At 40.9% G+C, this 26,090-nt stretch overlaps 3 protein-coding genes across 4 annotated transcripts; all 3 read right to left on the bottom strand.

Annotated features, from left to right (window-relative positions):
* Window positions 1–459: 459 nt before the first annotated feature.
* Window positions 460–3,395, bottom strand: LOC146607412 (cytochrome P450 2J6-like). Its single transcript, XM_085347081.1, has 9 exons — window positions 3,198–3,395; window positions 2,720–2,885; window positions 2,462–2,614; window positions 2,229–2,389; window positions 1,967–2,140; window positions 1,731–1,872; window positions 1,435–1,622; window positions 711–852; window positions 460–635 (listed from the first exon to the last, which is right to left on the bottom strand). The coding sequence occupies exons 1-9, from the start codon at window positions 3,393–3,395 to the stop codon at window positions 460–462; spliced, it is 1,500 nt and encodes a 499-aa protein (XP_085203207.1).
* Window positions 3,396–4,121: 726 nt separating this feature from the next.
* LOC146607411 (cytochrome P450 2J6-like) lies at window positions 4,122–10,573 on the bottom strand. The gene is made up of 9 exons (XM_085347080.1): window positions 10,388–10,573; window positions 9,272–9,437; window positions 9,032–9,184; window positions 8,776–8,936; window positions 8,452–8,628; window positions 8,219–8,357; window positions 4,750–4,937; window positions 4,514–4,655; window positions 4,122–4,408 (listed from the first exon to the last, which is right to left on the bottom strand). The coding sequence occupies exons 1-9, from the start codon at window positions 10,571–10,573 to the stop codon at window positions 4,233–4,235; spliced, it is 1,488 nt and encodes a 495-aa protein (XP_085203206.1). The 3' UTR covers window positions 4,122–4,232.
* A 2,963-nt stretch (window positions 10,574–13,536) lies between these two features.
* Window positions 13,537–24,137, bottom strand: LOC146607410 (cytochrome P450 2J4-like). Of its 2 annotated transcripts, none has more exons than XM_085348290.1 (9): window positions 23,802–24,137; window positions 18,173–18,338; window positions 17,933–18,085; window positions 17,682–17,842; window positions 17,410–17,586; window positions 17,189–17,327; window positions 16,890–17,077; window positions 13,818–13,959; window positions 13,537–13,712 (listed from the first exon to the last, which is right to left on the bottom strand). In XM_085348290.1, the coding sequence occupies exons 1-9, from the start codon at window positions 23,985–23,987 to the stop codon at window positions 13,537–13,539; spliced, it is 1,488 nt and encodes a 495-aa protein (XP_085204416.1). In that variant the 5' UTR covers window positions 23,988–24,137. The 2 variants fall into 2 exon arrangements, with proteins under 2 accessions (XP_085204416.1, XP_085204417.1); XM_085348291.1 differs by having other exon boundaries at window positions 23,808–24,137.
* Window positions 24,138–26,090: the final 1,953 nt, after the last annotated feature.

The raw sequence follows: 26,090 nt of genomic DNA, 5'->3' as shown, positions 1-26,090 counted from the left end.
AATGTTGGTGCAATAACAATATAAATATCAACAATGATTGATAATTTTCACAAGCAAATTAAACAACCGAATGCAATTTAAAACTCACACTTAAGGGTCACGTAACACACAACTGTGTGTCTCATTTAAAGCTAATCTGCATATCAAATTCATCCTGACCTTTAATTATGTAAATAGAATTAGTCACCACAGCAAAACAACTGTAATTAAAAAAAACAGCAGTTGTAGTCTAGTATATCAGTTTGTTTGTAGCTTCCACACATCCAGCACTGACTAAAAAACATTTGGAAACAGTTATTGGCACTTTTGTGGAAAACATAAAAGGTATAGCAACAGTCTGTAGTCAAAACTCAGTATACGATAAATAATAATAATAATATAGAAAAAGGCATAGTCTCCATCTCACAGCAACACAACAATATTCATATTTGCTTTTTCTGTTGATTTGTTGGGGATGGTTCAGCGCGGCTTAGCGTACACCTTAAAAGGGTAGGGTGTGCGAGTGGCTCCGGTGACTCCTTCTGTACTCAGCTTGACTCCATCCAGAGTGGAAAAATTAAACTTCTGAAACAAACTGACAAAAAACAGGAAGAGTTCCATCCTTGCCAGCCCCTCACCGAGACACGCACGCCTTCCTGGGAAATGAAGGTGACTCTGGTTATCACCCCATCTAACCAATATCATAATTACAGTTTATATGTTAAAATTACCTGCAGAGAAAGGTAAAAATGCTCCCCTCCTCACAAACTTGCCCTCGCTATCTAGGAAATGTTCAGGATTAAAGGTGTCTGGAGTCTCCCATTTATTCTTATCAAACAGCACTGAAGTCAGGTTAGGCATCACAGAGGTCCCCTGCACATAGACGACAGCAGTCACATTCAAAGATGGTATTCAAAGTGCTGGTTTATACAGCTAGGCAATGTTTGTAAGAACAAATATAAGACAAAAAAAAGACCATTTTATCTTGAAAAAAGGACAAAGAACCCTGCCTAAAATCTCATGCAAGGGCTTGTTGACAGTAAACACTTGCTCATTGCTAACACTGTTAAGGGGGTTATAATCTGGGAAACGACACATACTGTTTTGTTAAGGTATAGGCTATATATTTAGCATGTATCATTATTAGCGACCTTGCTCTCTTTCAGAAAAAAATGTTTTCCCATTTTGGCATCTGCAATGCATTTGAAAGCAACATTCCGTTTTAAGTTGCAGTGTGGCTAGTGGAAAAATAGAAATCTCAGTCATTGTTTATTTTGGAAATAGAAAAGTATTTTTGTAAAAAGCGAAATTATTTTTGGCAAATGCAAACCTTGTTTTTGGTCCCCAACGTGATGGTTTACCTGGATGAAACCAACGCAAGAACTTGAACTAAGCAATTTTTAATCTTATGTAGGGGGCTTAAGCTGCTGTGTTCTATGAGCAGACCAGATGCACCTTGGGTATGAAGTAACCACCCAGGATTGTGTCCTTGGCGGCCATCCTGAGTCCATTGAGTGGAACGATGTTTCCCATCCTCTGGATCTCGTGGATGACAGCATCAGTGTAAGGCAGGTTGGGTTTGTCTGCCATGGTGGGCTGACGGGTCTGTCCGATCACTCTGTCTATCTCTTCCTGGACTTTACCTAGGAGTCAAATTATATTAACTTGTTAATTAGCAGGTATCTGTGTCATATAATTATTTTGATCTCTGACCTGGATGGTATTAAAAACTAGTTTTGTTCTGAACTTACACTGGATCTGAGGGTTCATGATGAGATAGATGAGTCCCCACTGCAAAGTCTTTGAAGTGGTTTCACTGCCAGCCAGGAACAAGTCCAGACAGCACAGAACCAGGTTTTCTTCCTCAAAGCCCAAATGACTGTTTCTGTTGTGCTAGCGAGCAAAGCAAGGTATCAAAAATACAAGTTAATGAACAGATTTTATTTATTACTGTTATTATTATTTTGGTTGAACGTAAACAGCATACTTTCTCCTTTATGAGGAAGCTGTCAATGTAATCTCTCGGGTTGTTGGGGTCCAGATCTAACTTATGTTTCTCGATCTCTTCCCTGATAGATGCCACCAAAGATTTGGAGCTGCTAAAGATGCGATTGTGAGGTCCCGGCAGGTGTTTCATCAGTCCTGGGAATGCATCATATAGCTGTTAGGGGAGGAAATTGAAAAAAATTATTCAGTGGTGGGTTACCTTTCAATATTTTCAGGAAGAAAAAAATCCCACTGTGTCTTACTAGAGCCCATATGGAACCTTCCAGATAGGCCATCTCAGTCAGATTGCTCAGCATGATCTGGAAGTTGTGGTCACTGTAGTCAAATCGTCTCCCAAACACTATCTTGCAGATGATGTTGGAGACAGCATTGTTTAAGAACGGCACTGGGTCGAATGGCTCACCTGAAGACAGGAAATGCGTTTAGTCACAGTACACTGTGTGTGTTTTGCTTTCACTCATTGCTGTCTCTTGACCTTTCTCCTTTTCCATCGCGTCCTTCAGATGTTGACTTTCATCACAAATACTCTGCTCTGTCGACTCCTTAGCTAAACCAAAGGTGCGTAAAGTAGTCATGGCAAAACGTCGCTGTCTCCTCCACACCTTCCCATTACTGAAGAAAAGACCCGCTGAAAGGAAAAGAAAGCAAAAATTACTGAGGTGTGGCTCAGAGGTTGACCTGACTGCTTTGTTGCTGAAGTATTGCATTTGTGTATTTTTTTTGTGTGATTCACCTGAGTTCCCTGAATAAATTCTGGTCACCATCGGGCTGTAAGGCCGGTCCACAAAGTTGTCCGCTTGTGTTACTAAAGCTTCCTTCACCATCTTCCACCCGGACACAAACACTGTTTTGTGTCTTCCCAGACGTATGCAGAACACATTCCCATAAAAATCAGCAAGCTGTGGATGCAGCAGCAGACAATAAGTGGCCTGTTGTCTAGCATGTGATTCTGATAAGATGCATAGCACAACCTGTTGTTAACACTATAACTTAGTATCTGCAAGGTATTTGGTATTATTTTATTATTTTTCCAGAGTGAAACATGAACATTTTCTTAACTTTATTATTAATGTTCTCTTTAAACTATTCAAGCAGTGATTCTACTTCAGATAAAAAAGTTTAACTAAAGAGCGTCAGTGTCAGTGGAAATCCTGAGGTTGCCCAAGTGGACTTTTAAGAAATGTGTAAATGCCACAATGATGTCAGCTTACCTTGGTTAGGTAAATATGAGGCTGTTTGGCATCAATGTTGAAGATGTTTCCTAAAATAGGTAGAGCTGGAGGGCCTGGAGGAAAGCCCGGTGGATCCTTATCCTTACGAAAATGAAAATATACCATAAGGAGGCCGGCAAAAATAATAAGCAGCTGCTCCTTTATATCAAGACAAAGAAACAAATCACGCAGCTGCATTGTGAAGCAGAGTAAAACTAAGTGATCAGGACCTCAGCTCCAGGATCCCTTCCTATTTAGAGATGGGCTGGTACACTGCTGACTCACAGCTTGGGTATATATAATGATCTGTGTGTGTGTGTGAAAGTTTGTCTGATACTGGGTCAGGCCTCAATTATTACAGACTCTACTAAAAAGTAGCACAAACATTTTTGTTTTATGTGAAATCTTTACATACATACGTGAACGGTTTTCAGTAAACTGATATAAGGGAGAAAAAAAACTTGAATAGTAACACAAATAGTTAAATGTACTGGTGCTTACATATTAAGTATAGCTGAGCATTTAAAGTGCTATCTACTACCAGCCTCATTCACAAAGCACTTTGATTATATACCTGAGCACTTTGTCTAGCATTCACGTGTATGCATACACACAACAATACTTTGACATGCAGACTAGAGGAGCACTGGCTTGTGAAAAAATCAAATGTTAAAATGGGAAAAGAAGCTAGTTGAATATGTAGTTGTGGCTTTGCATATACGGTTTCTTGTGTAACCAGTGAATTAAATCAGGTGTGCGACACAGATTGGCAAACAACTAGTTATGAATACATTTTATTACTAAAAGTGTACATTACAATTTGTCGTTATTGCAATTTAATGATGGAATATCCTTGAATTAAAACACAATATAGTGATTCGGATGCACATGTAAAGAAAATCAGGTAATCTTTGCAGGCAGCAGTGATACAGCAATGACATGAAGATATTAAAATTTTAAAAAAAATCCATCCTTCATTAAAATACTTTTTCTCAGTCTTGACTCTTAGTCGTTGGTTAAATGGCTCAGTGAGATTTATCGAGCCTTGGCGTGAACCTTGAAGGGTTCAGGCACACGTACAATTCCAGAAACTCCCTCTGTGCTCAGCTCCACTCCATCAGGAACAGAGAAAGTGAACTGCTGCAGCAAGCTGACAAAAAACAGGAACAGCTCCATCTTGGCGAGGCTTTCACCAAGACACACACGGTTCCCTGACAAATTTGCAAACACATACACGTGCAGGTTTACAACCTGTGGATGATGTTTTTTTCTTGTTCAGGTTGTGCTAAAACAAAACACTCATTGTGGGGTTTTACCTGCAGAGAAAGGTAGGAATGCTTCTCTCTTCACAAACTTCCCATCAGCATCCAGGAAGTGTCCTGGGTTGAAGGTGTCTGGAGTCTCCCATTCAGTCTTGTCAAACAGCACAGAGGTGAGTACAGGCAACACACTGGTACCCTAGAAAAAAACCACAAGATAACAACAAGATACACTTTAACAACAACACCTGACAGAGCAAATATGTGAAGCTTAAAATGTATATTGCATGCACCTTGGGTATGTGGTAACCATCCAGGGTTGTATCCTTGGCAGCAACTCTGAGTCCATTGAGAGGAACAATATTTCCCATCCTCTGAATCTCGTGGATGACGGCATCAGTGTAGGGCAGATTTGGTCTGTCAGCCATGGAAGGCTGGCGGGTTTGTCCAATCACGTTATCTATCTCTGCCTGGACTTTCTCTGTGAAGGAGAATTAATAGAGTTCAGAAGAAGCCATATTTCAACACCTGTCTGTTACCATAGCACAATTATGAGTCTCAGTCTGTGCTTTTTTGGTCTGAGTAACTTACTCTTTGTTGTTATTCTTTATTTGTAATATCGTGGTTATTTTGTACACCTTTGTTTTTCTTGCTCATGATGTTTTCTTTTGCCACTAGAGAGCCACTTTACACACGGGACAAACTGTTGGTGGTGAGGACACTCATAATAATGAATGGAACACATTCTGTTCCTCAGAGACAAAGGGGGAGACAACAGGGCTGCTGAGCTGGAGCTAAGCAACCAAACACAAAGATATAAACTCTGCTCCAGCTGTAATCGCTGAGAGTGTGAGGTTCTTGGGCAATAAAAAAGGATGAGCTTAGTGCAGTGATTCAGAATTTAGTGCTATGTGCTTCATAAAAACTTGTCTGAAATGTCAATCAAGCCTTTTATTTGTCACATGCAATGTTTACACCTGCAGTGAAATTGGACCCCCCCCGACCATACATACAGTGGGGCAAAAAAGTATTTAGTCAGCCACCGATTGTGCAAGTTCCTCCACCTAAAATGATGACAGAGGTCAGTAATTTGCACCAGAGGTACACTTCAACTGTGAGAGACAGAATGTGAAACAAAAATCCATGAATCCACATGGTAGGATTTGTAAAGAATTTATTCGTAAATCAGGGTGGAAAATAAGTATTTGGTCAATAACAAAAATACAACTCAATACTTTGTAACATAACCTTTGTTGGCAATAACAGAGGTCAAACGTTTACTATAGGTCTTTACCAGGTTTGCACACACAGTAGATGGTATTTTGGCCCATTCCTCCATGCAGATCTTCTCAAGAGCAGTGATGTTTTGGGGCTGTCGCCGAGCAACACGGACTTTCAACTCCCGCCACAGATTTTCTATGGGGTTGAGGTCTGGAGACTGGCTAGGCCACTCCAGGACTTTCAAATGCTTCTTACGGAGCCACTCCTTTGTTGCCCGGGCGGTGTGTTTTGGATCATTGTCATGTTGGAAGACCCAGCCTCGTTTCATCTTCAAAGTTCTCACTGATGGAAGGAGGTTTTGGCTCAAAATCTCACGATACATGGCCCCATTCATTCTGTCCTTAACACGGATCAGTCGTCCTGTCCCCTTGGCAGAAAAACAGCCCCATAGCAGGATGTTTCCACCCCCATGCTTCACAGTAGGTATGGTGTTCTTGGGATGCAACTCAGTATTCTTCTTCCTCCAAACACGACGAGTTGAGTTTATACCAAAAAGTTCTACTTTGGTTTCATCTGACCACATGACATTCTCCCAATCCTCTGCTGTATCATCCATGTGCTCTCTGGCAAACTTCAGACGGGCCTGGACATGCACTGGAGTCTGACTGTTTGAGGCTGTGGACAGGTGTCTTTTATACAGATGATGAGTTCAAACAGGTGCCATTCATACAGGTAACGAGTGGGGGACAGAAAAGCTTCTTACAGAAGACGTTACAGGTCTGTGAGAGCCAGAGATTTTCCTTGTTTGAGGTGACCAAATACTTATTTTCCACCCTGATTTACGACTAAATTCTTTACAAATCCTACCATGTGAATTCATGGATTTTTTTTTCACATTCTGTCTCTCACAGTTGAAGTGTACCTCTGGTGCAAATTACTGACGTCTGTCATCATTTTAAGTGGGGGAACTTGCACAATCGGTGGCTGACTAAATACTTTTTTGCCCCACTGTACATAGCAAAGATATGACGTGGGTAGACAGGTCGGAGACGGGTAGTAATATGGAAAAAACAATGGGCAAGTGGAGGAGGGGAAAAAAGAGACCTGTAGTCATGCTGGACTCCTTATGGGAGGTCAGCATGAGAACAGAAAACAAAATGTGTTATTAGTTGTTAGCATTAGAAGTATTTTGTCCCATCTCTCTCTCCTCTGCCCAATAGATGGCTGCCCCTCTCCAATTCTGGTTCTTCCCGTTAACAGTGCTTATTCATAAGGGGTCATCTGATTATTGGGGTTTTCTCTCTATTATTGTTTGTCCTTTTTTTTTTTTTTCCGAAAATAAAGCACCATGAGGATACTGAGATTATGATTATTGAACTTAAATGAACCTCATGCATAGATTAAAAAGGAGTGATAATTGTTTAATCATTTAACTCTATTTAACTTTGCCTGCTAGTACATGCTTCACATCACTTCCAGTTTTTACATTGTCCAAATCAATACTGACATCATTATTCAAGTTCAATCATATTCTCGCTGCCTTCATTGAGCCAATCATCATCCACTCTGTGTGCTTTAAAGCTCTGTACTCTTCTGTCATTCTCCCTTTCAGACTCCACACCTCCACCTGACCTGAGTCACTCTGAGGTAGACTCTGTCCTAACTCCTATCAAAACCAGGATTCTGTTCTGCCTGCCATGATGGGTCATCTGAGTTCAATCACCAAATATAAAATGATTAATTTCTCTGTCTCAATAAATCAAGTCCAGTACTCTCCTTAATGAACTCACACCTTCCTGGTTGACAGTACAACAGCCCCTGCAGAACATTTTGGGTGCAATCTGAGTGACAAGAAGAACGGTGAAGTAAATGCACTGTTGGTGAACAAAAAGTGGTGCAATCGTCAGCATGTTTGTGTGAAGAACTGTTTCTTTGGTCCACATATTGAATTGAAAGCTGCTGGATTGCATCCATACTAGTTCCTGTTATTGTTGTTACTGTTCACATTTACAATCATCTGATCCATTGCGGCATGACTCACGTCATGGCTAATCCAGTATTTTAGTGTGTTTATGATTTTTTCTGAAGACAGTTCTTGATCTGCTGTGTGCAAATGCTGCTAATGCATGCAGGGCCATTGCATTTCCCATCCTTATCAGATGAGATCAGAATTTGGTCCTATTGATACTGATGTAGGTGCCTCTTTTAAACAACATCCTGTACACACTACAAGTTGCTAGAAGATGGATAGTTGAACCTATGGAGATGTTGCAGAGCTACTTGGAGCCTGCAGACTAAAACCACATGGAGAGGACATTAACAGTACAAGGTGAACTGTGTTTTTCATTGTGAACAGTTACTCCTGGGAGCAATACACATTTCTGCACTCAATTTGAACTTGTCCGGTTGTTTGTATTAAACACCTGTAAAATGAACAGTGGCTTGTTTTGGCTGATGTTAGGATTTGTCAAAAGTAAATAATCTCACATTTGGTCTTTTGGCTATTTTAAAGCTCCATATAAGGGCTTATAAGCCACCCACCCTGGACATCAGGATGTCTGATCAAGAAAACCAGAGCCCACAGCAAAGTAGTGGCAGTTGTTTCTGTTCCAGCCAGGAAAAGATCAGCAGAGCACAAAACCAGGTTGGTCTCAGTGAAGCCCAGGTCAGATTCATTGAGCTGCACAGAGATATTGAAAAGTCACATTTGTCAATTAATATTAGAAAATGGTTCAGTTTTACAGTTCAGTTTGTGCAATGCAGTGTCCACATACATTCTCCATCTTGATAAGGAAAGCATCGATGTAGTCTCCGGGATTGTTGGGGTCCAGGTCCTCCTTGTGGCTCTTTATCTCCTGAGCGATGAAATCTTTGACTATGTCGAAATAGCTGAACATTTTGTTATGAGGACCTGGCAAACGCTTCATCACTCCAGGGAATGATTCATAGAGCTTGTTAATAACAAATGATAAGAGACAGTTTTATTCAAAGCATTAAAGCAACGGCCTAGTATTTACAGAGGGGAAATCTGTCAGAGAAAAAGCACAGCATGCATGCTTTTGTCATACTCTGGAAGAAGTAAATTGTTTTTGACTTACCTGACCCCATATGGAGCCCTCCAACTGAAGACTCTCAGACAGATACTTCAGCATGAGCTGGAAGTTGTGGTCACTGTAATCATATCTTTTCCCCATCACCAGCTGGCAAACTATATTAGACACAGCATTGTTGAAGAGACCTGCTGCACTGAAAAGTTTACCTGAAGAAGAAGAAGAAGAAGAGACAATTGTTACAGGTAACTTTTTGCTCCCTTGTGCAGGATTGTGAGCTTATGTTCCACTTAATGTAAAGCACCTTTCTCCTGCTCTATCTCCTCCTGCAGGTATCGGATCTCCTCACAGATACACTGTTCCATGCGTTTTTTCCCCAGGCCGAAGTCTCGTAATGCAGACAAAGCAAAGCGTCTCTGTGCCTTCCATTTCCCACCGTTGCTCTTGAACAGACCCTCTAAATACAAACATGCAGATTTGGGAGTTAATAACTGGGAAACAATTCCTGCACTGAATGAGAGGAAATAGAGAATAATTTCTTAACCTGTGGGTCCCGAGTAAAACCTGTCAGCCAGGGCACTGTATGGTCGATTCACAAAGTTGTCAGCTTGCGTCACCAGAGCCTCTTTTACCATCTTATATCCAGAGATCATTACCATTTTATTGCTGCCGAAGCAGAAACTGAACACGTTCCCATAGACTTCAGCCAGCTACAAAAAGCACAACAAACACAAAGGATGAAATAAATATGTTTGGTTTTATATGTGTAAACTGCTCTGCTCAGAAGCCAGAAATCCACACTCACAGTTTGACTAACAAATGTAAATATTCAAAATCCAAATCAAATCACATCAACTTTTGTTTTCTCATTGTTAAGAGTGATAAACAAAAAATACATTTTCGTCTTCAAAAAAGGAGGAGAACCTTCTTGGATGGGCTGTACCACACAGCAACATTAATAAAGATTTTTAAAAAGTTTTTCTAAAGTGCATGAACGTAGACCACAAGCGGTGTGCATGGTGTTGTGGGATTTCTCTTTAGCGTATTGTCCTTTATTGTATTGTCTTGATGAAAGGCCTTCATGTTACTTAGTTTAGTATGTCTGGTTCACACCTCATTCACGCTGGGAAACAGACGGTGAGAAACTGGTGAATGCCTCCCAGGAGACGGAAGCTCACACAGGAAGACTTGACCCCAGAGTGGGGGAGATTCACACAGGTGATAGAGAGTTTTTCTGTTTAGAGCCAAGGTGTGAACTGCAACTGTAAAAGCCTTTTGCTCTGTGACTGTGTTTAAAAGGGACCTGAACTGTTCATTGTCAGAGACGACTTTCAGTGCCCCCTGACTGACGTCTCTCCTCATGCATGGGAAATAAAGTGTTGGGTTTTAACTGCTCATCGTGTCTGCAGGCTTTGTTAATAAATTTCCACAACAATGGACTTGTTTCTGAAGTATTCTCTCCTCCCTGTGTTTAAGTAGAAATAAGAATTATTTGTGAGTGTAACATGAACATCTCAGTTTCTGTCTTGAAAGTAGAGCATGTAGACACACCAGCACACAACAATATGTCCAAATAAACAAAGCAGTACTATAAACACTCAATGACACTCAATACTTAGAATCCACTTAACATAATACAAGTATGACTTGACAAGTTTACCTTGGTAAAATAAATATGTGGGTGTTTCTTGTCCACAATCTGGAAATTCCCAATAAAGGGTAAAGCAAATGGTCCTGGTGGAAAATTCCTTGGATTCCTGTTTTTGAGGTGGTATGTGATCAGAAGGAAGAAAAAAATAGAGATTAAAACCCCCTCGGTGCTCAGCAAAAAGCTGGAAAACCACATAGTTAAAGAGAGAGACAGCAGCAGCAGCAGCTGAAAGTCTGTAATCTGTCTTTTCCAGGCACAAGGAAGTGGTTTTGTAAGCCTGTCACGCTTGGGGGGGGGGTTGTTAGCCAGAAGCTCAATTACCTGAGTCTAAAGGTGATGGTGATACAGCGCTTTCACAACGGCCTGTGTTTAAAGAGCACCGCATTCCCTTGTGTCTGCATGATGAAACCTATTCAGAGTCAATGAATGAACCTTTCATCTCATAGAATAGAACAGAATAGAATATCCCCTTATTGTCGTTGTACATGTAACGCACTGATGAAAAAACATAATCTAAGAGATTGATTCTGCAGTTTCATCTATCTATCTATCTATCTATCTATCTATCTATCTATCTATCTATCTATCTATCTATCTATCTATCTATCTATCTATCTATCTATCTATCTATCTATCTATCTATCTATCTATCTATTGTTGGGAAATCAGTTTTACCCCGGTTCCTTTCATTCCTGGGGCCTCCAGAGATGCACCGGACTCAGTAGTCATTTTCACAAAAACTTTATTCATCTCTCTCTCTCTCTCTCTCTCTATATATATATATATATATATATATATAAAAGAATTTATTTAACTTTGTAAATTTGTAAATTGAAACTGTCAGTTATATGAATGAACACTTTTGCATAATCAGATGTGTTTCATAAGGTGTCTTTATTGTAAAGCTAAGAAGTTTTCAGTGTGGAATATGTATGTGGTCTGATTAAATTTGGTCTATTATGTACAGTTGTGTAATTATGCAGAGTTGTCATAGGACAAGAGATGTACCATACCTAACCCCAACCCTGAAATGGATAGGAAGAAGAAAATGGACTGATGGAATAATAAGCTGGACTGCCTTTCCCCCCTGATTCTGTATTATTTAGGCCTCCATGGTCTCCCAGGAAAACAGCTCAGTTGTAACAGTCAGGTTTCACAGTTGTAGAAGCATGAGGGAACCTTTCCCCCCTGTTCTTTAAAGGTTAGTGAATGGTAAAAACAAGCAAACAAGCAAACAATAAAACAAAAAGTGACATTCTGTGAGTATTGCACTCGGATGTATGAATGTCTGTGACAAAGGGGAGGGGACAGCCGATGATCTTCTGCGCTGTGTTGACCACTCTCTGGAGCCTCTTCCGCTCAGCCTGGGTGCAGTGCTTCCCTTAGGTAGTATCATTTAAAAGGCACAGCATACATTTTCATTGTGATGTCGATGACACCCAGCTTTATTTGTCAATAAAGCCAATTGACACACATCAATTATTTAAATTGTAGAAATGTCTGAAAGGCATAAAGACCTGGATAATTTCCCGCTTTTAAATTCAGATACAACTGAAGTTATTCTACTCGGCTCAAAAGATATGGTATCTAGCCAGATGCTTACTCTAGATCGCATTAGCTTGGCTTCCAGTAACACTGTGAGGAATCTTGGAGTCGTTTTTGACCAGAATATGTTCTTCAGTGGTGACATTAAACCAATATGTAAGACTTTTCTCACAATTGCAAGAAAAATTTAATTCTCTTAAATCAGAAACATCCTTTCTCAGAGTGATGCTGAAAAACTAGTTCATGCACTTATTACTTCTAGGCTGGACTTGTGATTCATTATTGATGTGTGGTCCTAAAAACTCCTAGAAAGCCCTTCAGTTAAATTGATTTTAAAATCCTTCTCATCACATATATGAGTCAGATTCCTCATAATGATCAATGTATGTGTATCTGTGTATGACTTCCATGGCATATACTCTTTCCTTTTGGCCTCTTACCCAGACCAGAGGTATGTGATGTTGCCATGGCAAAATGTTGCTGTCTCCTACACACCTTCCCACTGCTGAAGAAAAGACCCACTGAAAGAAAAAGAAAGCAAACATTACCCAGGTGTGGCTGAGATGATGGTTTTACTTCTTTATTGCTGATGTACTGCATTTGTGTACAGAAGATTTACATGACTGAATCACTCCTTCCTAGTTAGAAATGGGCTGGTACACCGCTGACTTGGAACTGGTGGATATAATAATCTCTGTGTCTGTGAAAAAAGCTTTCAGCCACAAGAAACATATTTTCCAGTAAAAACTTATCAGTCTTCATTTGTTTAGAAGGCTAAACAGTAAAATAAAATAAAAATTGTTCAATCATTCTGGTATTTTAAGATATCCAAACATTTTAATGTGACTGCCCCCCCCCCCCAAAAAAAAGAAATCATAATTGTTTTCTTTTTTTTTTTTTACCTGAAGTCAATGTAGATCTGTGTCTTATAAAAGATGACAATACCAATAATAATTTCTATTTTTCGCACTGTTGTCCTGAGCCTACATGTAATACAATACATGGATTGATAAATACATGGAGAAAATAGCTTGAATGAGAACAAAAGCACTGGCTTGTAAATAAGTCAGGCGTAACAGACCCCCCCCCCCCCCCCCCCTCACTGTTCTAAAACCAACACAGCTTTTTTAACAAATGTTTTTAATAAAATGCATCATGTACATATCTTATAGCATTTATTTCTTAATAATACTGGTACTGAAGGAATATTGTTAAGGGAAGATAACTGGTTCATACTGAATAAAATGTACGGATAAAAAAATGAATCGCTCAATTTTAAAGGCAGCAATCATACAGTGATGACCCCCTACGCATGGTAACAAAAAACAGACATTTATCAAATTACTTTAATGACGGCTAACAGTCTTAGACTGTTACATGTTGGTTAACTGGAAAGATTTTTCAGAATCAGAATCAGAATCAGAAACTTTATTGTCATTGTCATGAGAACAACGAAATTAAGAATGGTCCCCGATCATTGCATCATCCCTAGCAATATCAAAATATAAATAAAACAATAAAATTCAATAAATAAAATAGATAGAATACTTAAAATACTAATAAGATATAACAGTAAAACATTCACATACATTCCCACACACATGCTTCATAATTCAGCGAGTCTTGGCGTGAACCTTGAAGGGTTCAGGCACACGTGTAATTCCAGAAACTCCCTCTGTGCTCAGCTCCACTCCATCAGGAACAGAGAAAGTGAACTTCTGCAGCAAGCCGACAAAAAACAGGAACAGCTCCATCTTGGCGAGGCTTTCACCAAGACACATACGCTTCCCTGAAGAATTCACAAACACATACACGTGCAGGTTTACAACCTGTGGATGATGTTTTTTTCTTGTTCAGGTTGTGCTAAAACAAAACACTCATTGTGGGGTTTTACCTGCAGAGAAAGGTAGGAATGCTTCTCTCTTCACAAACTTCCCATCAGCATCCAGGAAGTGTCCTGGGTTGAAGGTGTCTGGAGTCTCCCACTCAGTCTTGTCAAACAGCACAGAGGTGAGTACAGGCAACACACTGGTACCCTAGAAAAAATAGACAAGAAAACAACAAGATGCACTTTACAGTTTTTCTCAGTCGCTTTGGTGCATTTCTCACAACAGAATTAAACATTGCACAACAGTTAGTTCAACCACCACAACATGTAGTCGTTTTGGCACAACCCTGTGGCGGTTTCACGTTCACTGCGTCCAAAGGCAAATGCCTTTGGACATGAAGCAGTTGAGTGAGTACAAATATCTAAAGAATGGTCACGTTTGACTTCCTATTCATCACTATCTCCTTTCTTTCATCATGAATGTCACAATTATTCATACTTGTACCGGCTGAATAGTCATTGTCCTTACAACTAATAGTCTTCATTGCATTGCTTGTGTCAGTGCACTCAAAATTGCTGAACAGCTTGTCAAACGATTCATACACCCATTTTGAAAACCCTATTTTGGAGGAGTTCCCATGAAAATCTCCATAAACTACATGTCTCAGGTGAACCTTATCTCACACTAATGAAAATTGGTGTGTGTCACTCCTACTTGCAACCAATGAAAAGCCTCTCCTACCCAGTCACAGGTGAACCGCGGCACAGCATCCCCCACTCCACAAGTACATATATACTGCAATGTAAACCAACAGACAGGATTGGCATGAGGTGCATACTGAATCTACAAAACAGCAGAACATGGAACGTCAGCCTCGTGGAAGAGGAGTGAGGATCGGTGGAGGACGAGGACAAAACCGGGTGAGAAGAGGCCAACCACATAGACACGTTCCTGACGAAATCAGGGCAACACTTGTGGATCATGTGATAAACCATGGCCTCACAATGGCCGAGGCTGGTCGAAGGGTGCAGCCAAATGTTGGGAGAACTACTGTAAGTTCTATCATCCAGACATTTCGTCGGGAAAACAGGTGAGCACACCGTAATCTAGTTACAGTATGCAGCACAAACTAATTTGCTCTGCACTTTCATAGTCATACAGGAGACTTGCATTAGGACATGACCTTACAGATCCTTACACATAGACGTACTGTAACTGAAGCGCAGACTTGGCCCAGGTGTGGCATAGTGTGCTGTGGTACAATACAGTAATGCTGTAAAGAAAGGAGTTTTGAATGATAGTCCTGTGACAATCACTGTAAGCATGTTTGCGCTTACATGTGTGTGTTTTCCCATCTGCATCTCAAAAAGGACTGCCAGACAACCTAGAGGAGGTGGAAGAGGTCCACTTATGACTCCGCAGCAAGAGGAAAGAATTTGTGCAATGGTGGCTGCAAACAACGCTTTGAGACTGAGAGAAATACAAAGAACTGTCGTAAACGATGACACCATCTTCGGAAATATTCAGTCAATATCAATTTCCACCATAGACAGAGTCCTCAGACGGAATGAAATGTCCATGAAGCAATTGTACAGAGTGCCATTTGAACGGAACAGTGATCGAGTGAAGGAGCTCCGTCACCAGTATGTACAGGTAACACATGTTCGCATATGTACCTCTGTTCACTGTAACAGTTTAGGCCATGTACTCAACCTACATTTATGCATGTTACTGTAATCCTATGTACAATTCCAACTGTACAATCTGTTCTGCCAAATGCACCATTACAGACCTGTCTGATTCTCATCCTTTGTAAAGCATATCCTGGAGTTGGAGGCCAGGGAACCCCTGCACATGTTTGTATATCTTGACGAAGCGGGATTCAATCTCGCAAAAGGCAGACGGCGTGGACGGAATCACATTGGAGAAAGAGCCACCATTGATGTCCCAGGCCAACGAGGAGGGAATATTACAATGTGTGCCGCAATCTCAGAGAATGGTGTTCACACCCATATTCCTCGTATTGGTGCATACAATTCACAACACCTGTTGGCTTTTCTGGATGCTCTTCATAGGGACCTGATCCCACAAAATGGAAGGGATGATCCTGGTGACAATCGGACAATGTATGTAGTGGTTTGGGATAATGTAAGCTTCCATCACTCTGCTGTAGTCAGGCAGTGGTTTGCAGCACACGACAGGATGCTTATGGAGTTTCTTCCTCCTTACAGTCCATTCCTGAATCCAATTGAGGAGTTTTTCTCTTCCTGGAGGTGGAAGGTATATGACAGGCATCCACATACCCAAATGACCCTGCTAGCAGCTATGGATGCAGCTTGTGATGACATCACAGCAGAGTCCTGCAGAGGGTGGATTCGACACTCCAGAAGATACTTTCCCCGATGCATCGATAGAGCTGACATACGCTGTGATGTTGATGCAAATATGTGGGCAGACAGACGGGAGCGTCTAGATATCAATGATTGATATGCAGCAGTGTCTGTTTTTCAGTTTGTTTTTTTTGAGTCGTAACTACTGCAGTGAGGTTTACTGTCTAGGTGAGTTTGTTTGCTGTAAAATGTTTGATTTACTGTATTTCCCCAGTTTGCACAATGCTGTGAACAGTTTCAATTAAATATTATCAAGAGTGCATATGGAGTGTCTTGATTGTCCTTTACAATTTATGGTTTTCAACATGCCATGCATGCGGTCCGGACTTGACATGTCATTGGGAAGCACCTACAAAGACATCCGTCACAATGGGAACATGTTCAGACCATGTGATTTTGTGACCAAAGGTGCTGGTCTAATGACTTGTAATTGTGACAGCCCTGACACTTTGTTTGGTATCAGTACTTGCTTTTGATGAATGTATTGTCTGTTTTGCTCAAGGGATTTGTTGTTGATGCATTGACAACTTATTTTGGACACCTGACTTTTCTTTTTGATGGAGTGACTCACTTTTGCAAGTTATCCACCATGTTTTGCAGTTTGCACTAATTGTTTTGAGAAGTGCCTTAGTAGTGGTGGAGAGTTCAATTCTGTTGTGAGAAATGCACCAAAGCGACTGAGAAAAACTGTAACAACAACACCTGACAGAACAAATATGTGAAGCTTAAAATGTATACTGCATGCACCATAGGTATGTGGTAACCATCCAGAGTTATATCCTTGGCGGCAATTCTGAGTCCATTGAGAGGAACAATATTTCCCATCCTCTGAATCTCGTGGATGACGGCATCGGTGTAGGGCAGATTTGGTCTGTCAGCCATGGAAGGCTGGCGGGTTTGTCCAATCACGTTATCTATCTCTGCCTGGACTTTCTCTGTGAAAGAGAATTAAAGGAGTTCAGCTTTAACTGTGGGAGAAATGTTTACCTTTGCTGGCTTTATGTTTTGGCTACTTTAAAACATATGAAGCCCAGCATGTCACCCACCCTGAATATCAGGATTTCTGATCAAGAAAACCAGAGCCCACAGCAAAGTGGTGGCTGTTGTTTCTGTTCCAGCCAGGAAAAGATCAGCAGAGCACATAACCAGGTTGGTCTCAGTGAAGCCCAGGTCAGATTCATTGAGCTGTTCAGACAAATGAAAAAGTTACAGTACACAGTCACAGTAACTGGTAGAGTGCAGTTTGTGCAATGCAGTGTCCACATACATTCTCCATCTTGATAAGGAAAGCATCAATGTAGTCTCTTGGATTGTTGTGATCCAGGTCCTCCTTGTGGCTCTTTATCTCCTGAGCGATGAAATCTTTGACTATGTCGAAATAGCTGAACATTTTGTTATGAGGACCTGGCAAAAGCTTCATCACTCCAGGGAAAGAGTCGTAGAGCTGGTGATGAGAGGAAGTTAAATTTATAAATGATTAAGACAAATCCCACGCATGCCATACTGCTGTCCCTTTTTCACTTTCTGAAATTCACTTACCTGACCCCATACAGAGCCCTCCAGCTGAAGAGTCTCCGACAGATACTTCAGCATGAGCTGGAAGTTGTGGTCACTGTAATCATATCTTTTCCCCATCACCAGCTGGCAAACTATATTAGACACAGCATTGTTGAAGAGACCTGCTGCACTGAAAAGTTTACCTGAAGAAGAAGAAGAGACAATTGTTACAGGTAAATTTTTTGCTCCCTTGTGCAGGATTGTGAGCTTATGTTCCACTTAATGTAAAGCACCTTTCTCCTGCTCTATCTCCTCCTGCAGGTATCGGATCTCCTCACAGATACACTGTTCCATGCGGTTCTTCCCCAGGCCGAAGTCTCGTAATGTAGACAAAGCAAAGCGTCTCTGTGCCTTCCATTTCCCACCGTTGCTCATGAACAGACCCTCTAAATACAAACATGCAGATGTGGGAGTTAATAACTGGGAAACAATTCCTGCGCTGAATGAGAGGAAATAGAGAATAATTTCTTAACCTGTGGGTCCCGAGTAAAACCTGTCAGCCAGGGCACTGTATGGTCGATCCACAAAGTTGTCAGCTTGCGTCACCAGAGCCTCTTTTACCATCTTGTATCCAGAGATCATTACCATTTTATCCCTGCCGAAGCAGAAACTGAACACGTTCCCATAGACTTCAGCCAGCTACAAAAAACACAAGCATGAACAATATTGTTAGGTCCATAATTTATTGGACAAAGATGCAATTTTTGTAGATTTCCCTCTGTGCACAGCCACAGATCAAATAATCATTATGTGAAGTACAGACTTTAATTTAAGGGGTTTTACAAAAGCTTTGTATTTGTGTTGCTCCTTAGGACGTCCAGCCCATTTTATATTTGATTTGATATACCTTTATTAGTCCCACACGGGGAAATTTCACAAGGCTGCCGACCTATTGCACGCAATGGCGGCTCCATCTTACCCTCCGACCATACATACATTACACAAAACATCACATGGGAAAGACAGGTAAGAGAGGTATAACAATCGAAAATGCACCACATGAGGAAAGATAAGGGGGAAAAAAGCTCCCCCCAGACTGAGCTCCAGCAGGGAGATCAGTTTGAGAACAGAAAAAAACACCTCTGCACATAGCACATGAAAAAACTCTTAATACACCAAAGAAACACATGACAAGCAACAGGGGTGGGTAAAGGGTGCAGCATCGGAAGGGAATAAGCGTCGAAGGCGTTTGGAAAGGGATGGGGGTTTGAGTATGTGCATATCAGTGTATATGTATGTGTGTGCGTGTCCAGAGTTCAGCTGAGACAGTGTCCTTCGCCCTGCTAGGCCAAGTAAACAGTCTTCCAGCCAACCCAGGTGGCGATATTCAGCCCCTCTTTCTCACTGCCTCAAACTGAATGGGACAATTGTCTGATAAGCCATTTCTTATGCAGGCGAGGCCTGTCCACTTATAACTATATGTTCATATATGGCAACCATATATATATATATATATATATATATATATATATATATATATATATATATATATATATACACATATATATATATATATATATATGTATATATATATATATATATATACATATATATATATATATATATATATATATATATATATATATATATATATATATATATATATATATATATATATATATATGTATATATATATATATTAGAGAGAGAGAGAGATTGTTTCCGTCCAGCAGTGGAAACAAATCTGTCGGGGATAATTACCTCTGCACACCGCGGTAAAGTGAGCCGTCATTTGTGAGCCGCGGTCAAGCCAGCCGCCTCTTATCCGCTGCATAAATTTCCTTGCGCTTTTACACGAGTCTTTACGGTAGCGCCTTTTCGCTTTATATCCTGATTGAAAGCCTAGACTCGCGCACACGTGCGCGCGCGCGAACAGTCACACACGCGCGCGCGCACACAAATTACAATGGAACAGCCCAATACAGCCATCGTGACAGTCTGGTTGCATATTCAAAAATTCATTAAAAATCATTCTTAAAAGTTGATGCCAAGCTTTCAACACAATCCTCTTCTCGGACACCTACTTTACCTCTGGGGCAGGTTTTACCCAGATTCACTGTAATATTACTCAGAAATCACAGTAAACTCATATTCAGTGCAATACAGTCAATACACTACAATTATGTTTATTTCAAAAATTCATTAAAAGTCATCCTGAGTAGTTGATGTCCAACTTTCAACAGATTCCTTCTCTGGGACACCTACTGTGCCTGTGTGCCAGGTTTCAGCCAGATTTACTGTAGAATTTCTCAGAAATTAAAGGGTACTTGTATCCAATGCAGTCAGCCAATACAATATAATTATGTCAATTTTCAGAAATTCATGAAAAATCATCCTGAGTAGTTGAGGTCCAACATGGTTGTTGTTCAATAATAAAATTATTCCTCAAAAATACAACTTGCCTAATAATTCTGCACTCCCTGCAGGTCTGTTGACAGAGCTCTGTACAGGTCTGCTCGAGCTCACCTGAAAAGGGGTCCCACCTGTCCAGCAACAACACATGGCATGGAATAATAGACATCATAAACCACAGAGGCAGAACTGTGAAAACAGAAAACCTGAGTGTGCAGCTAGCAGAGGAAATAAACAGCTTCTTCGCCCGCTTTGAAACACCACAACAGCAGCATTCATCTGCCTCAGCCCTGCTCCCATCCTCATCCTCACCTGGTTCCTGCACCGCTCCATTCACTGTAACGGAGCATGATGTCAGATGTGTGTTCCTAGCAGTGAATCCCAGGAAGGTGGCCGGTCCAGACGGAATACGTGGTAAAGTGCTAAGACCATGTGCCCACCAGCTCACCCTCATCTCCACCAGAATCTTCAACCTCTCACTGGATGAAGCAGCCATCCCATCCTGTCTAAAATCAGCCACAATCATCCCAGTACCAAAGAAGTCTCCCATCACCAGCCTGAACTATTATTGCCCTGTGGCCCTCACACCGGTAATCATGAAATGCTTTGAGAGACTAGTCCTTCAGCACACCAAGGATTACCTCCCCCCAGAATTCGACCCCCACCAGTTTGCATACCGTGCAAACAGATTCACAGAAGATGCCATCACCCTCCACTCGGTGCTGAGTCACCTAGAACAGCGGCAGAGCTACGCCAGAATGCTCTTTGTGGACTACAGCTCACCCTTCCACCACTCGCCCATTGAGAGCCTACTAACTTACTGCATCACAGTATGGTACAGCAGCTGCACTAAGGCGGATAGAGCCACCCTCCCAGCATGTTTGCAATGAGTAGGAGATGCTCTGTATCTCACTGTACAACTGTATAGTGACAAAGGTATTCGATTCTTTTCTAAAAATTGCTATAAACAGAGGAACCCAAACTGATGAAAAGTGGCGAATATTTTTTTTCAAATGACTATTTTTAGTGGATTTTTGATATAGAAGCAGAATGACAGAATGTTAAAAGAAGTTACTTTTAGTCATTCTAAGCTGGGCATTGTGTTCTCTGGCTGTTCAAAGCCATGGAACTTTAGACTTTCCAAGCAAATAATGATGGCCATACTGATGTTCTTTTCAGTACATTTTACTTTGTGTTCATTTTCATTTTTATGATGTTTCTATTTTTACATAATTCCTCCCACATAGCAAAATTGGTATGGCCTGGATCTGTCACACACAATGTGCTTACACATGGCCTGCGTACCGCAAAGAATGACGGCCCTATGGTGGCCCAGATCTGGTTTACCAGAGGTGGCCCACACATGAGCCAGCACAAGGCCAGTTGCAGACACACTGCTGGCCCTGTGCTGGCCCTGTGCTGGCCCAGAACAGTTTCAGCTCTGGCCCCAGATGTCAGCCTAATGTGTACCTTAGCCATGTAAGCCATGTAATAACAACATGTGCTGGAACATAATAGTGCAAAAGTAACATGACGAAACTCTGTTCAGACAGTGAATGGACTGATTCTTATACAGCACTTTTTTACTCACCCATATTACTCAAAGTGCTCTATACAACATGTCACATTCACCCAATCAGGCCAAATGTGGCATGCCATCACATAAACAGTGCCATCTTACCATGCCAGAAGTCAGCCAGCAGTGCCGGCTTGACACCAGATCCAGGCAAGACCCGTCTGCTATGTGGGATGACTTGTTCTTTCGGCACTTTAGTTGTGGATTATGTTTGGACTGTGTCTCTTGCCCTTTCAGTATTGTTTTCTTGTGCTTCTAAGTGTCCCTTTGTTTCTTTTTAGGTTATGTAGTATGGGTTAGAGATATTTTGTATGTTGTTTTTGTTTAATAAATCCGCCTTTTGGATTATTCCCTGATGTGCCTGAGTTCTGTTATTTAGTGTCACTTTGAAAGGACACACATCCATCATTGACATAGAATTGTTCTTTCAATTTTTGATAAAGATTACAGTGAATTGAGATGTAACTTGGCCCAGAGGTACGGTAGGACGCCCAGAGTAAGAAAGTGTTGAAAGTTGGACCTCAACTATTATGGATGATTTTTAATGAATTTTTGAAATTTCCATAATTGTAGTGTATTGGCTGTATTGAATTGCATATAAATGTCCTTTAATTTCTCAGGAATTTTACAGTGAATCTGGCTGAAACTTGGCACACAGGTACAGTAGGTGTCCTAGAGGAGGGATGTGTTGAAAGTTGTACCTCAACTACTATGGTTGATTTTGAATGAATTTCTGAAAATTGACATAATTCTATTGTATTGACTGTATTAGATTGAATACAAGTTTCCTGTAATTTCTGAGGAATTCTAGAGTGAATCTGGCTGAAACTTGGCAAACAGGTACAGTAGGTGTCCCAGAGAAGTAATCTGTTGAAAGTTGGACCTCAACTACTCAGGATGATTTTTCATGAATTTCTGAAAATTGACATAATTATATTGTATTGGCTGACTGCACTGGATACAAGTACCCTTTAATTTCTGAGGAATTCTACAGTAAATCTAGCTGAAAATTGGCACACAGGTACAGTAGGTGTCCCAGAGAAGTAATCTGTTGAAAGTTGGACCTCAACTACTCAGGATGATTTTTCATGAATTTTTGAAAATTGACATAATTATATTGTATTGGCTGACTGCATTGGATACAAGTACCCTTTAATTTCTGAGAAATTCTACAGTAAATCTGGATGAAACTTGGCACGCAGGTACAGTAGGTGTCCCAGAGGAGGGATGTGTTGAAAGTTGGACATCAACTACTCAGGATGATTTTTCATGAATTTTTGAAAATTGACATAATTATATTGTATTGGCTGTATCGGGCTGTTTCATTGTAATTTGTGTGCGCGCATGTGCGTGCGACTGTTCGCGCGCGTGCACGTGTGCGCAGGGCTTTCAATCGGCACATAAAGCGAAAAGGCGCTACCGTAAAGACTCGTGTAAAAGCGCAAGGAAATTTATGCGGCGGATAAGAGGCGGCTGGCTTGACCGCGGCTCACAAATGACGGCTCACTTTACCGCGGTCCTTTGCACGACACCTGCATTCAGCTGAGACTGAAAAAGGTGTTTCCATGAGTGACCAACGAATTATCCCACAGAAAATTCATCCAGATGAACGGAATCCACTTTTTGATTTCCTTTCCTTTTCGAGCATGCATCGAGACATTCACAAGTGTTTTTTGGTTAAGTATTTTGTTCGCTGTGTGAAAACAAACTAAATTACGTGGAAAAGCTATACAAGTTTATTAACTGAGTCGGGCTACAGTAAAAACGCCCTTAGTTTTCATGGCTCTGATATTCTCTGCATCAATGCATGCAGTTGTCCTTCCTTCCGTGTTTCAGTAAAAAAAAAAAAAAGAGAGAGAAGAGAAATCTGCCTCAAATGCGTATGATATCTTCCACAAGCGTAAACTAAGATTTACAAATGTGTACAATGATTTGGGTGTAACCTTTAAGGACAGACAAGCGCCTGCTTCACTCCACACACAAATCCACAGAAATCTGAAGACACGTTAAACTGTTTTACGGATTTGAAACCCTTTTAAGGCATATTTCCCTCCATAGAACATTGAATAAATATCTCAATTTCAAACACACCAGCACACAAGAGCATACAAACAAACAAAGCTATACTACAAAGTACACTCAATACTAAATGTAACAGAAGTGTGAATCAGTACCTCAGCGAAGTAAAGATGCAAATGTTTCTTGCCAATAAACTGAAGATTCCCGAGGAGAGGTAAAGCAAAAGGTCCAGGCGGAAAATTTCTTGGATTCCTGTTTTTGAAGTAGTATGCGATCAAAAGGATAAAGAAAAATGAAAGTAAAACCCCCTCAGTGCTCAGCACAAAATTGGAAAACCACATCGTTACAGAGAGCGAAGACGTGAGCAGTACACCATCTGTATTATGTGCGTCCTCGCGGATGCCAGAGGGTTTTATAACAACACGCCTGGTTAACTCCTTTTGTTAAGTAGAATTTCAGGACAGACCAGTCGTCACAAAGTTTATATATGAGCTTTATCTGTAAACAAAGGTGAATGTGATGTAGTCAGTAGCGGTCCTAATTGTTTGGCGCCCTGGGCGAACACTCCCTCTGGCGCCCCTCCCACACACAGAAAACATATTAAGGATTGTACATTAACATAAAACTGTTGTACACACACACACACACACACACATATGAAGAGAGAGAGAGAGTATGCATAGTATGCAAACGGCTACCAAACAGCCATCATAATTTGTCATACAATGAGAACAGAACAAATCAACAATTGACATTGAATTAATATTAAAATCTGTAACATAATGTATTGTTTGGAGTTTAGTCTGTTACTGTTGCTATTTTTACCATTTCTTCTTGGAGCAACTGTAACTCACATTATTTCCTTAGGGATTAATAAAGTATTCTGATTCTGATTGTTTCAGGATGACGTGCCATTATCCAATGACACATCTGCTTACCTGCATCTTTTGCTCGTTTCTCCTCCTCTTCTTTTCTACTTTTTTCTAAACTGAGCACCTGATGGCTTTGAACTTTTCTTGTCCATCTTCCACGGGTTTTAATTTTGCACTCTAGTATGAACACAAATCCCCCAACTCGAGGATCAGCACAACATAGCCTAACAGACCTACACCTTAGTTCACAGATTCTCTTTGTCTAAGGTTTATTTCTGAGATTTCACACAACCCAGGATTCAAATCATGAATACATAATGGGCTTGGATTTACAACATTATAAATGAAATGTGCTCTATTTGGAAGCAGCAGGGCCCCTCCCCTTTCGACGGGTTGTGTGTGAGACTTTAAATCATCAAACTGTAAATTTTAAATTGTTATTGAGCCCTTTACTCCTAGTCCTACAGTGTATATTTATTTTCTTACTCTTCTTATATTTATTGTTTGTTTACTTGCACTGTTGTAACTAGAGCCTCGTCGTCTCGTCTTTCTACATACTGGACTGTATGTAGCGGAGATGACAATAAAGTTTACTTTGACTTCAGCAGCAAGCAGGCGCAACGAGGGCTCTCGCGCTCTCGCGCTCTCGCGCTCACTTTTCGCGTATAGAATTTCGAAAAAACATCGACATTTCTGCAGTTTAACTAATTGGTGTGTGTTATCTGGCTTCATGGACAGACGAGGCCAGTCTTTATTTTGAAAAATTCTGGTCAACATAATTAGCCTTTGATTCAGGACTAAAGTGTCTACCCTAAAACTGGTGTGTTATATTGAAATCTGTGATGAGATATGTGTCACATAATATGTAAATTATGTATAATGTGATTACTTATTATTATTTATTATGAACTGAATGCGAGCAAAACCAAAGAGATGCTTTTGACCTTCTCCAGTAGGCAGAGGGATCTGGCTGCTTCAGTCACCACCACCATCCATGGGAAGCCAGTGGAGGTAGTTGAGGAGTACAAATACTTGGGAACCATCTGAAATTCTCTGCCAACACAGAGGAGATTCTTAGGAGGTGCCACCAACGGCTACACCTCCTTAGGAAACTCAACTCCTTTGGAGTCAGCACACCCATCATGATGACTTTTTACTATGCCTTCCTAGAAAGCATCATGACCTTCTCCATTACCTGCTGGTTCCACTCCCTCAGCCTTCAGAACAGGAACAGACTGCAGCACACTGCATCAGTGTGTTCTAAAATCATTGGCCTGCCTGTCAGAACTCTTGCACAGGTTTTCAGCCAACAGGCCCTTAGACCGGCAGCCAAAATTATTAATGACCCCTCTCACATTCTTCACCCCACATTTCAATGGCTGCCCTATGGGCGGCGCCTCCGCTGCATCTCCTGCAGGACTGAGAGGAGGAGAGCCACCTTTGTCGCCAAAGCCACCCTGTTTTTTAACTCTTACACCCATAAACATAAAGACTCTTTTTTTATACCGCCGACACTTTATTCAGTTTTAGTCACTTACAGTTATTTATTCACTTATTCAGCCACTTTAATTT

This window comes from Diplotaxodon limnothrissa, linkage group LG23, assembly GCF_057381915.1.
Source record: "Diplotaxodon limnothrissa isolate DT_005_m linkage group LG23, D_limnothrissa_male_GT1.1, whole genome shotgun sequence".
NCBI classification, from domain to species: domain Eukaryota; kingdom Metazoa; phylum Chordata; class Actinopteri; order Cichliformes; family Cichlidae; genus Diplotaxodon; species Diplotaxodon limnothrissa.
Note: the sequence above shows the minus strand (reverse complement) of the source record. Positions and strands in the feature narration are given on the sequence as shown.